Source organism: Hyperolius riggenbachi, chromosome 5 (genome assembly GCF_040937935.1).
Source record: "Hyperolius riggenbachi isolate aHypRig1 chromosome 5, aHypRig1.pri, whole genome shotgun sequence".
In the NCBI taxonomy this organism is placed as follows: Eukaryota; Metazoa; Chordata; class Amphibia; order Anura; family Hyperoliidae; genus Hyperolius; species Hyperolius riggenbachi.
Genome location: NC_090650.1, coordinates 434,280,424 through 434,292,441, shown reverse-complemented (window position 1 = coordinate 434,292,441; position 12,018 = coordinate 434,280,424). Strand labels below are relative to the sequence as shown.

Below are 12,018 nucleotides of genomic sequence, written 5' to 3'. Positions count from 1 at the left end.
CAATGCATCATGGGAACTAATGATACAGTCCTCTGAGTGTCATCCCAATCCTCTACACATAAATTGCATTATGGGAACTAATGATACAGTCCTCTGACTGTCATCCCAATCCTCCACACAGAAATTGCATTATGGGAACTAATGATACAGTCCTCTGAGTGTCATTCTGCATTGTACAGCACGCTGAACCTCACTTAGTAATCTGCCCCTTACAGTGTCCATTTCCTGCTCCTGACTGGGCTAGATTGTCTGTGTTTCAATGAGGAGACAGAGATTTTCAGATTAAGTGTTTACATGCTCCAGTAGCTTATTGAGTACCGCCTCCATTCCCTCCTTCTCTGACTGATTGCCAGTGAAAACTGAGAAACGAAGAGACAGAAGAGCCTCTCTCGGGTGCATCATTTGAATTTATCAGAGAGTGTAATGCAGTCAGATTCAAAAAAGGTTATTTTACTCTGGAAATGGACAAATAATTTATTGCAGTTTATTTCAAACTTTTAAGGGTAGCATGGGAATATCATGTAATCACATAGAGGAAATATGAAAAAAAAAGGTTTAAACTATAAAAGTATTAAACTATTAAGTTCATCTTTTACTTCTTGAAAGTAGACATTTTCTCTGGAATGCATCTGTTGTCCTTTTAAACTCCTTTCTTGTCTGCAGAACCAGTCAGTTGGTCTGCGTTGGTTTGTATGGTCTGTATGTGCCTCCATTTTTATCCCAGTACGGTGAATGTTCAGATTACCTCCTGCTTGGCCAGGCAATGCTCCATAGTGCTGGAAGAGTCTCTGTCCGGAGCCTATGAGAGGTTTAGACCTATTTTGCTCTGTCTTCTGCCAGTCCATCACCAGCGTAGAGAATATGATGGTTACCACCTGGATCACCTTAGTAACCAGCTCATATTATACGATGGTCAACACCTATCTAGAATAGATTGCTGTTTTGTAAAGGTAATGTCACTATGGCATTTGAGAGAGCTGAGAAAGCTGTTCCGGAACCTTTTGAGTTCTTGTGAAGACCTGTGATATCCAGTGTGATATGATCAGGCTGGTGCTTCCTGAAGATGCTTCTCATGGTGGACTGGAAGTTGTTGGTGACAAAACAGTAGACAATGGGGTCCATACAACTGTTGAGGCTGCTCAGGGTTACAGTCACATGGTAGACAATAAGTATGACATCACGGGACATGGAATCATTGGCACAAAAGGCCACCTGACTGACGTGGATGGGTGTGAAACAGACTGTGAAGATAATCAGCACCGTGATGAGGAGCTGCACTGCCTTCATACGCCTCTCTCTGCTTTGGTTCATCAACGTTGACCGGGACAAAGCCCACATGATCCGTAAGGTGTAGAAAGTGATGATGATCAGAGGAACGAAGTACTCAAAGGCAGTTAGCGTGAAGAGCTGGAAAAGACAACACGATGGATGTCTTATTGTTGTGGTCAAGATGGTGAAAGTTACCACCACGGCAAATATCCATATAAAAATGCAGATACATTTGGCGTAGTTTGGGTTCCTCCACCGACGGGAAGCCTCAACCTGTACAATGGCCATGTAGCGGTCAACACAGATGCAAGTGAGGAAAAGTATACTGCAGTACATGTTCACAAAGTACGTAAAGCTGTGCACAAAGGAGCAGGCGGGGCATGCCTCTGCGCTATAGTACATGACAATTCGTGTCGGCAGAGAGAGGCCCACCAAGAGGTCCGTCACCACCAGATTGATGGTGTAGATTACAGATGTGGTCTTTGATTTGGTTCGAAAGCAAAATACGTAGAGAGCCAAACTGTTTAATACAATTCCCACCAGGAAGATGAGGGTGTTGATTACTAAGAGTGCTACCCATAGGCTGTAGAACCTGCTGTGTAAGGTCTTATCCAGTTCAGCTAATTGATTTCCTTGGGATGTTTCGATGTTTGCATGAGAATCATTCTCCCCCAGTTCTTTAGTTGAGTTGAAGTTACTAGATGCTTGGCTGAGCAGGCACTCCATGGTTTCTTCCCAAACCACTCTACAAAGAAGAGAGGGAGTTATTAAACAAGAAATGTTACTAATCCAACATATAATGATCTGAATAATAATTAAGCATGTGGAGGTAGTAGCAGCAGGTTGGCATTACAGCATACAATGAGACTATGAGCACTGGTGGCTTGAATATGTGTCCTCTTCTGCATAGTGTGCATAGCGTGCTCTAACGTATAGAGTTCAACAGTGTGACATGGAGAATGGATGATGTTGGCACTACTACAATACACTGCTTTATTCAAAATACTTTATACATGATGGATGCAAAACATGCAAAATCCGTGATAGGAATAAGGGGAACCTACATAGAGTGGCACAGGTGGTGGCGGTGGGTGCTGGGCACAAATGCCTGATGGCCGTTTCGCGCACTGCTGCACTTCTACGGAGGCTGCCATCAGGCATTTGTGCCCAGCACCCACCACCACCATCTGTGCCACTCTCCACTCTATGGTATGGTCACCATATTCCTTTCTGAATAATTAAGTCTGGCAAAGCCAGTACATCATGTAGACATAGGACTGCAGGTGCCGAGGTATTTTACAGTGTAAAAATAGGCGTAAATGCAGAAAATACACTTTTTTATTTTTTTCACTCCTAATTTTCACATGACAATGCCCACAGTTATAAAACACCTCAATATATTCTTTGGCCCGTCCCAGTTAAAAGGATACCACAAATGGATGCTAATGCCAGATACATTATACACAATGCGCAAACGGTGCAACTTGCGTTGCCTACACACAGCAACGCTACCAAAGTTTAGCAAATCAACCCCTTTATCTGTTTTGTCATGATGTATCCACCCTCATCTTACCCTTATCCATCCTAGATTTAATTTTTCTCTCATCTGTTTTATCTCATGAATGATCTCCCCTCTTAAAGGAGACCTGAGATAACCGAATATTAAAGTTTTATACATACCTGGGACAACCTCCAGCCCCTCCATGCCAATCGCTCCCAGCGCCGGACAATCTCTCAAGTAACCAACATTTTGTTAGTAATAAGTATAAGTAGATAAAAATAAGTAACATCAAACCTATTTTGAGTATTTTCTCACTTGCTTGGGATAAAAAGATATTTCGCTGATAGGGGTTTATTCACTAAACCGTGATAACGCAAATATCACACCTTATCAAAGATATCACACCTTACTAAAGATATCACACCTTATCAAAGTTAACACACCTTATCAGAGTAGCATAGCGAATGCTACGAACCCGCAGGGGCTCAGGGCAGGACTAATGCCATTGCCAATTAGCAGGCATAAGTTCGTAACGCTCGCTATGCTATTCTGATAAGGCGTGTTAACTTTGGTAAGGTGTGATATCTTTGATAAGGTGTGATATCTGAGTTATCACAGTTTAGTGAATTAAGCCCATAATGTGTTAAAATATCTCCCGTGAGGGAAAAAAAACTCAGAAAAAAATGTTAATTTACTAGGAGCCCTTATCTGTTTTATCTCATGAAATACAGTATCTCTTCTTATAGAGCTGAGATGAAAATTAAGGATGGTGAGAAAATTCATGAGATTTCATGAGAAGTTTTGTGAATTAACTCACTTTGCTATAGCATGCCTTTTGGCTACAGGAAAGAACATGATGACCATGTGAAGTCTTTGGTCCTTTTTCAATTAACTTTTTGTCCTGAGCTTTCTCTTGGAGATATTTTTCCCTCTTAGGAGATATTTTTTTTTCTTCTGTTTAAAATTAGTTTTCAACTCTCAGTAGTTAAAAAAAGTAAAAAAAATAGATGAAAACAGGGACTGTTTTCTGGCTTGCTGGTCGCTTAAAAGGCGTTTTTGACAAGGTGTAAAAATATCTCCTAGTACAAAACTGGAGAAAAAGTTAACTGTGTTTTCCTTTTTTCCCACCCATAACTGACAGATAAGGGGGACATATTTCTGTACATAAGGGGGACATACCGTAGCGGATGAAGGTAACAGGGACTGTCACAGCTGGAGGATCATGGAACATGTGACCAGATTGTTTCTGGGTCTGAGCATTGATAAGATCCACCACTAGACCTTCATGGAGTCAGCTGGTGTCACACCATGTCATCGTATGGAGAAACCTCTAAAATACATAAATAAATTAAAAATTGGTTACTTTTTCGCTATATAAACCATCTGTGAGTGGCACACATATACTGTACATATCTGCTTTCGGCAGCGATACAGGTCCTCTTAACTTCTTCAGTTTACAAGTTCCATGCAGCCAACCAATCACTCTGTGGCATCTGCCCATCACATGACATGGAACTGAAGCCGCATTGTGATTGGCTGACTGCATGGCACTTGCAAACTGAACAGGAAATGAAGAGGGACCTGAATCCCCGCCAAGAGCAGGTAATGTATAACATTCTGATCCACAACAGCTCTTAAATATGTATAAGACCCCCCCCCCCCCCCCCGCCACATGGGTTAGAAAGGGAGCCCACCCAACAGATTTCTGCATGGTGCCCAGCCACATGTAGTTACGCCCCTGCCCATTTTCCAGCTTTGTAGCTCCTCCCTCTATGGACAGTCTAACTGATAGGTAGAGCAATAGTGACAGCTGGAATGGACAAAATTCCAACATTACACACGGAATCCTACGAATGTGGATTTTAACAGAACTTCTAGCCTTTGTATCCAGTATGCTTTAATAGGGACGCTCATTCGGAAATTTCCGACCGGAAATCAGCTTTTCAATCGGAACTCAGAAATCAGATTTCTGCAGAGACCCGCAACTCGGTAATTTTAGCCCAATTCCAGAACTCGGAAGCATTGCACCAATCAGATAAAGAAGAGTCAACTTAAAAGTATTTAGCCAATTAGAGAATGCAAAAAATGACCAAGAGAGACTCCACGGAAATTGGAAATCCACGGAATCGGTAATTGGCATTGGCAGAAATCGAAGTTTCAGTGGAATTGGAAATCGCCATTTTTGACCATCCCTTTCCTTTAATGCTAATAAACAAAGTTGACTCCAGTAAGTGCAATTAATATGTGGGTTCTCCAGCACCAGAAATGGTCTGCACTATTTCTGTCCCCTCTTGCCTCCCTTAGATACAGCAATATCCAGCCTGCCCGAGTCATGATGTACGGGGAGGAGGAACAGGCATACACTGGAGCAGCAGGCCACGTGGCAGGCAGTTATCAGAAAAGCGAAGGGTCACTTTTGCCATGCACACACTGTGTAACAGCTACACCAGAGGACAACACTTGCCACGTATGAACTATCACTTGCATATCATCCACTTTGTGTGGAGACCTTCCTACTGTTCCACCGGAGGTGGTAAGACTGTTATGGTGGGGAGTCTACTTTGTGAGTGGAAGGTCCGGTGTGGTTTGACTTATATGCCAGACTAAAGGGTATAGTGGGGGCGTGACTTGAGGTGTGGCAGGGGTGTACCTTAAAGCGGAATATAACCCTGCATTTCAACTTTGCTCTAAAACATTATTTACAGCATATTATATGCAACCAGCATTTTTTTTTTACTAGACCAGCATTGGAAGGGTTACACACAGAGCTTTAAAGTTCCTGGAGAGAAATGCAGACGCATCCGAAGTTTAGATAGATACATTTAAGTAAACAAAATGTATCTAAGTGTGGAATGTGACTCACTCTCTCTGACTGAGCAGGAGCTGGAGGACAGCCAAAGAGTGTGTAACATTCCTCACTTGTTACATTCTGTTTAGTTAAATGTATCTATCTAAACTTCGGCTGCGGGGAGGAGTTCTCTCCAGGAACTTTAAAGCTCTGTGTGTAACCCTTCCAATGCTGGTCTAGTAAAAAAAATGCTGGTTGCATATAATATGCTATAAATAATGTTTTAGAGCAATGTTGAAATGCAGGGTTATATTCCACTTTAAAGGAGTCCCAATTTCCTATGTCAAGAGGTTTGGAAGTATGGTCTAGGCTTTCCCAGGTAACTTGCCCTCCAAGGTGGACCTCAGTCAACTAGGCTGACACAACAAGGAGACAGATAAAGAACACTCTGCGGCACTCTGAGTTCTGAACACGGTTTCATGGTTGTGGCAGTGGTTGCATCACATGCAGTAAATCCCACAGTTATGATGCAGTGTGTCAGAAACAAGGAGGTGAAAATACAGCTGTCCGAGGATGACTAGCTGGGAATTATTATAGAGATGGCAGCCCCCAAACTGCGCTTGATTGAAAATCACAAACTAGAAATTTTTAGCCAGAACTTATCTAACTCCGGAAAAATTGGCCAAAATTGCTAAGGGTAGATCCCTATTGCTTTGGAGATGTAAACGGGATGGGAAGTAACATTATCTCATATATGGTGGGAGTGCTTGGGGATTCAACCATGCTGGACAGAATTTGTTTTTATACTGTAGGGAAACTCTAAAATTGATTATTAGACCTTCATTAAAATGTGCTTTAGTAAATAATTCTAATTCAACAAACAACAACAACAAAACAACAAGTAACCAACAGTTTAGTAAACAATATTTTTTCTATCGCTAGATCTCTTGAGAAAGTTCGAGAAAGAGGTGGTGCCAAGGGAAGAAGGAGTCAAACAAGGCAGCGGAGGTTTGGAGAAAGAGGCAGCGGGACACTGGAGGGAATAGGCATCAGGGGAGGATGTGTGCGATATGCATACATTACCTTGTCCCGGCCGGTGATCGCTCCTTCACTTCTTCTATTAGTTTACTGTAGTCCTGCAGCCGGCCAATCACCATGCGGGGACTGAAACCACATGGTGATTGGCCGGCTGCAGGACTACAGCAAGCTAACTGAAGAAGTGAAAGAGCAGAGTGAAGGAGCGATCGGCGGCCGGGCAAGGTAATGTATGCATATTACACACATCCTCCCCCGATGCCTATTCCCTCCAGTGTCCGCTGCCTCTCTCCTCCTCGACCCCCTCTGCCCTCTGCAATTTTTAGGACTTATAAAGCTATTTAGCGTTATAAGTTTAAGGCGCACTGCCTGCGCCATTTTTTAACACTTATAACGCTAAATAGCGTTATATAATGTAAGTCTATGCTGCGCCATTTTCATTCCCCTGGCGCTGTGCGTCATTTTTATCTGTCATGCTAAAGGATACACAACAGCATAATAACCTGTAAACAAAAAAACATTTCCTTGTTACAGCTGATACAAATCCTTAAATAAAATTGCAAGGGGAGGAGGGAGAGGGCATTAGACAGGGTGCATTTGTGTTATGTTTTCCTTGTGTTCTGTGCAAGAGTTCAGGTCCACTATAAAGCAGGATTAAACACTGACTTAAAGCGGATCCGAGATGAAAAACTAACTATAACACGTAACTTGTCTATATATCTTATCTAAAGTTTAGATGGTTTACACAGCAAATCTAGCTGCAAACAGCTTTAATAGAATATGATTGATTATTCCTGTGATACAATGACAGCAGCCATGTTGTTTGTAAACATTACACAGAAGCAGGCTTATCTGTATCTTGAGCAAAAAAACCTAATCCCCCCTCCTCCTCCCTCCTCCTCTCTGCCTCTGAAATCTCTGGCTAGTAATACATCCCCCTCCCCCTGCCCAGACTGAGCTCCCATGAGCCCTTGCTACTGTCTGAAAGTGCCTTGGCTCTCTGAAAACCTGTGGGCGTGGCTTCTTTAGTTTATAGGGAATTAAGAGTATTAAGACAAAAACAAAAAAAGTATTTGGCTTGAGGAATGCCCTATAAACAATAGGAAAGGAGCACAATTATGCAATGAGTAAAAGTTCATCTCGGATCCACTTTAACATTCAATAGTAATGTGTTTTTCAACTTTTACCCATACAGTTACCACATTTGCTTTTGTGCAGAAATATTGTCCATTTACAAATTACAAGTACCTAAAGTACAGTTTATTTGCTCTGAAAGCTGTCATTGTATTTAATTGCATGGCTGCTGTATTTATATATTATAATGTATCCACTTAGAATTTGTCTCCTGTTTCACTTTCTGCTTGTGTTCAGCTGAAGCTCTGCCAGGAATATTTACTGACTGTGGCTAATAAGGATGCAAACAAGATAATGTAATCACTTCCTCAAGTTCAGATTTGGATACAAGCTTCCTACTGAAGAAGAAAAGTATTATTTGAATGCTCCGAATTCCCAAATCTGCTACCATTTTTTCTGTAGTAAGTTTTATGCAGTAAGGAATATTTGAGAGCAAAGACGAACAGCTGAGTTTCATAACACTTTAAACAGGATGAGTTTCTTTTTGAACATCCTTCATTGTACTTGAGATCTTTCTCTGAAATTCACCTAATAAGGGCGTATAAAGCAACACCGAGAGCTGCTGTTTGCAATGAGAGAGATTCTCAGGGTATTAGAATATTACATGTACTGTAAATTAACTCACAAGTGACCTCAGTTCCCGGAAGATCCTCGGCATCGTATGGCAAGTCTGCTCATACCACACCGTGAGATAAACAGCAGCTAACGTCCAAAGACACAAAACAGAGCAACTCAGCATCGCAGTTATAAAATAAGACACAACAATGATGATGATGTGTGAAGAGCGATTACTCATAACTAGACAGCTTTGACCTTCGTTCATAGTTTCTGCTGTTCTGATGAGCTGTAGTGCTGCAGTGCAGTAAGACTGAAGCAGCTGTTCACATAACTGGGATGGGGGTAAAGGTAGGTCCAGCGAAGGGCCAATTACAGGGCGGGATTTACCATAAGGAACTGTAGGCAAAGGCGCCATATCATGGAAAGTCAGGTCACGCCTCTCCCCGAGTCCCTCCCTCCCTCCTTCCCTATGCAGAGTTCTGATGATGATGGCAGGCAAGGGAAGTAAGGGAGGAGTGACAGCTGGGCCAACCAGTACACTTGCGGTGCAGTCCGGAGGGGACTTGTTGGTTCATAGAGGGCGGAGCCTAGGGTGCCAGGACATCTGTGACTATAGGCTCCTGTGATGTAATTTCGGGCCTGGCCAATTGTGTAAAGAGAGATCTCTGGTGGCATTAGTTAGTGATGGTTGGTGTCCTGGCAACAGGAGTAGGGATGGGCCGAAGTATTCACCAGGCGAATAATTCGGCCCATCCCTACTCCTGTTGCCAGGACACCAACCATCCCTAACTAATGCCACCAAAGATCTCCCTGTACACAATTGGCCAGGCCCGAAATTAGCACCCCCTCCTGGACCGCACCCCCACCCCACCTATCAGAAAGCCAGCACAGCAGCCATTTTGCAGTCTGTGTTTAGCTTCTGTGCTAGGCAGATAAGGGAGAGTGTGCTGCTGACAGGGAGAGAGTTAGTTACGCCTGTGTTCTGAGATTCTTGCTGCTACCACATTGTTCTGAACAGCTAAGCCCTTCTTAGGGCTGGTACATTGTTTTTCTTGCTATTCTATTGCTCTTCTGTGGCAACTGGCCAGTGCACACATTAGCTGTTGGAGACAGGTCTGCTGGTCCTAGTAGTGCATCGACCATAACCAGGGGTGTACCTGGGTAATATAGAGCCTATGGCACACACTGAAATTGTGCCCCCCCCTCCCCCCCCAGTTAGAGCCTCCTTCCCCTCTAAAAACTACATCTTTTGTCATGTACATGTGTTATGGCTGCCTGTGTTTTTTTTTGGCTTGGGATATTACTGAAGTTACTTTTTGATATATTATTTCCTCTCTGTTCTCTTTACTAACACTAAGCCAAGTGAGCCCTCCATACAAAAATTAAGTAGTCATGTTCATCAGATAACAATTAATCTGACCTAAGGTCTGAGTCTGAGGCATGGTGCGGTGGCGCCCCATGGTGCGGTGGCGCCCATGTCACAAGCCATGCCTGCACCCCTCTACATACGCCTCTGACCATAACCCACCTTCACACCAATACTGGCATCTAGTATCCACTACTGCTCCCTGTTTAAAGGGACTCCGAGCAGTGCAGAAACTATGGAAAGATGCATATCATTTTAAAGCTCTCTTTTTCCTCTTTCCAATGATATATAAACTGCCGCCTACGCCTTTTAGTTATCGCTATTTTCGCGATCGAAATTGCCGCAGCCGCGATTTCGATCGCGAAAATAGAGAACAATAAAAGGCGTAGGGCCACGGTTTTTGTGTCGTCAGAAAGAGGAGAAAGAGAGCTTTAAAATGATATCCATCTTTCCATAGTTACATTGTATTACACAGGGCGACTTTTTCCTAAAGTCAACTGCGTAGGGCGGTGGTTTATATATCATTGGAAAGAGGAGAAAGAGAGCTTTAAAATGATATGCATCTTTCCATAGTTTCTGCACTGCTCGGAGTCCCTTTAAGGCCTCAGTCGGGGGCAGTGAGGCAATGAGGGTGTCACAAGACCCCCTTTCTTGCTGGAATCTCTCAGGAATCAGTCTGTTGGTATGGGCAGCCAACAGATTTCTCTCCAATCAGATTCAATCAGAGAGAGATCTGGCTCTAGGTCAATCTGCCCATACATCGTCTGATCTGTACAGTTTGCCTATGAACAACTGTTTGACGCTTTATCTCCAGCCATGGGGTAGAGATAAGATAATATATCCCATTTGTGACAAGACTCTGGAAAACTTAAGGTAGCCATACACTGGTCGATTTGCCATCAGATTCGACCAACAGACAGATCCCTATCTGATCGAATCTGATCAGAGAGGGATCGTATGACTACCTTTACTGCAAACAGATTGTGAACCGATTTCAGCCTGAAACCGATCACAATCTGTTGTGGTGGTGGTGGTGCTGCTGCCGCTCCCCCCCGCCGCATACATTACCTGCTCCGCCGGCGCGACTGCCCCCGCTCTTCTCCGCTCTAGTCTCCGGCTCAAGCATGCTTCACTTCTTCCTGCCCGGCAGGAAGTTTAAACAGTAGAGCGCCCTCTACTGTTTAAACTTCCTGCCGGGCAGGAATAAGTGAAGGCATGCCGGAGACCAGAGCGGAGAAGAGCGGAGACGAGCGGGGGCAGTCGCGCCGGCGGAGCAGGTAATGAATGTGGGCTCTATTGCGTCGGTCGTCGGGCACTCGAACGCCGCTAGCGATGCGCTCTTTACCCGCCGGCGATCGACGGTAATTTTCCGCATGGCGCGATCGACGGGATCGGACGAAATGAATCGAAATTCGGCGTGTAGCTCGAACGATTGGCAGCAGATTCGATCCCAGTGATCGAATCTGCTGTCGAAACGGCGGTAAATCGGGCCAGTGTATGGCCAGCTTAAGGGATCTACAGTAGAGCTGTCTGAAACTCTTACTTTTCAATTCAAAGTGGTGTAAAAGCTGAATGATGAGCCGAGTAACTTCTGAACCCTGGTCACCTGTGTCAGAGGCAAAGGCCCTTAACCAGTACACTCTCCAGCCACTAAGGAGGGGGAGAGAGATCATAGATTAAGGAGCCCTGGATACTGTACCAGCAATTTATCCAGCCTGGCTATGCAGGTATACTTAACCTTGTAGTCCACCAAATGTGCAAGTGCTTGTACTGTTCCTCCAGTGGAAGGACAGAGCTGCTCCTGTGCAGCAGAGAATGCACCAGGGCATGCTGGGCCATTTCTAGGACAAGTGCTTGTACTGTACCTTCAATGGGAGGACAAAGCTGCCCCTGTGCAGCAGAGAATGCACCAGGGCATGCTGGGCCATTTCTAGGACAAGTGCTTGTACTGTACCTTCAATGGGAGGACAAAGCTGCCCCTGTGCAGCAGAGAATGCACCAGGGCATGCTGGACCATTTCTAGGACAAGCGCTTGTACTGTACCTCCAATGGGAGGACAGAGCTGCTCTTGTGCAGCAGAGAATGTACCAGGGCATGCTGGGATATTTCTAGGACAAGTGCTTGTACGGTACCCCCAATGGGAGGACAGAGCTGCCCCTGTGCAGCAGAGAATGTAGCAGCCAGGGCATGCTGGGATATTTATAGGACAAGTGCTTGTACTGTACCTCCAATGGGAGGACAGAGCTGCCCCTGTGCAGCAGAGAATGCACCAGGGCATGCTGGACCATTTCTAGGACAAGCGCTTGTACTGTACCTCCAATGGGAGGGCAGAGCTGGTCCTGTGCAGCAGAGAATGTACCAGGGCAT

General features: G+C 44.4%; 1 protein-coding gene across 1 annotated transcript in view; it reads right to left on the bottom strand.

The window, feature by feature from the left end:
• Positions 1-507: 507 nt before the first annotated feature.
• Positions 508-12,018, bottom strand: part of GPR20 (G protein-coupled receptor 20) — an 85,155-nt gene continuing 73,644 nt past the window's right edge. Inside the window, exons 2-3 of the mRNA XM_068234989.1 lie at positions 3,950-4,100; positions 508-2,014 (exon numbers count right to left, since the gene is read on the bottom strand). Of these exons, the coding sequence (XP_068091090.1) occupies positions 925-1,995 (1,071 nt within the window). The 5' untranslated portion in view covers positions 1,996-2,014; positions 3,950-4,100 and the 3' untranslated portion in view covers positions 508-924. The remainder of the gene's footprint in view (positions 2,015-3,949; positions 4,101-12,018) is intronic.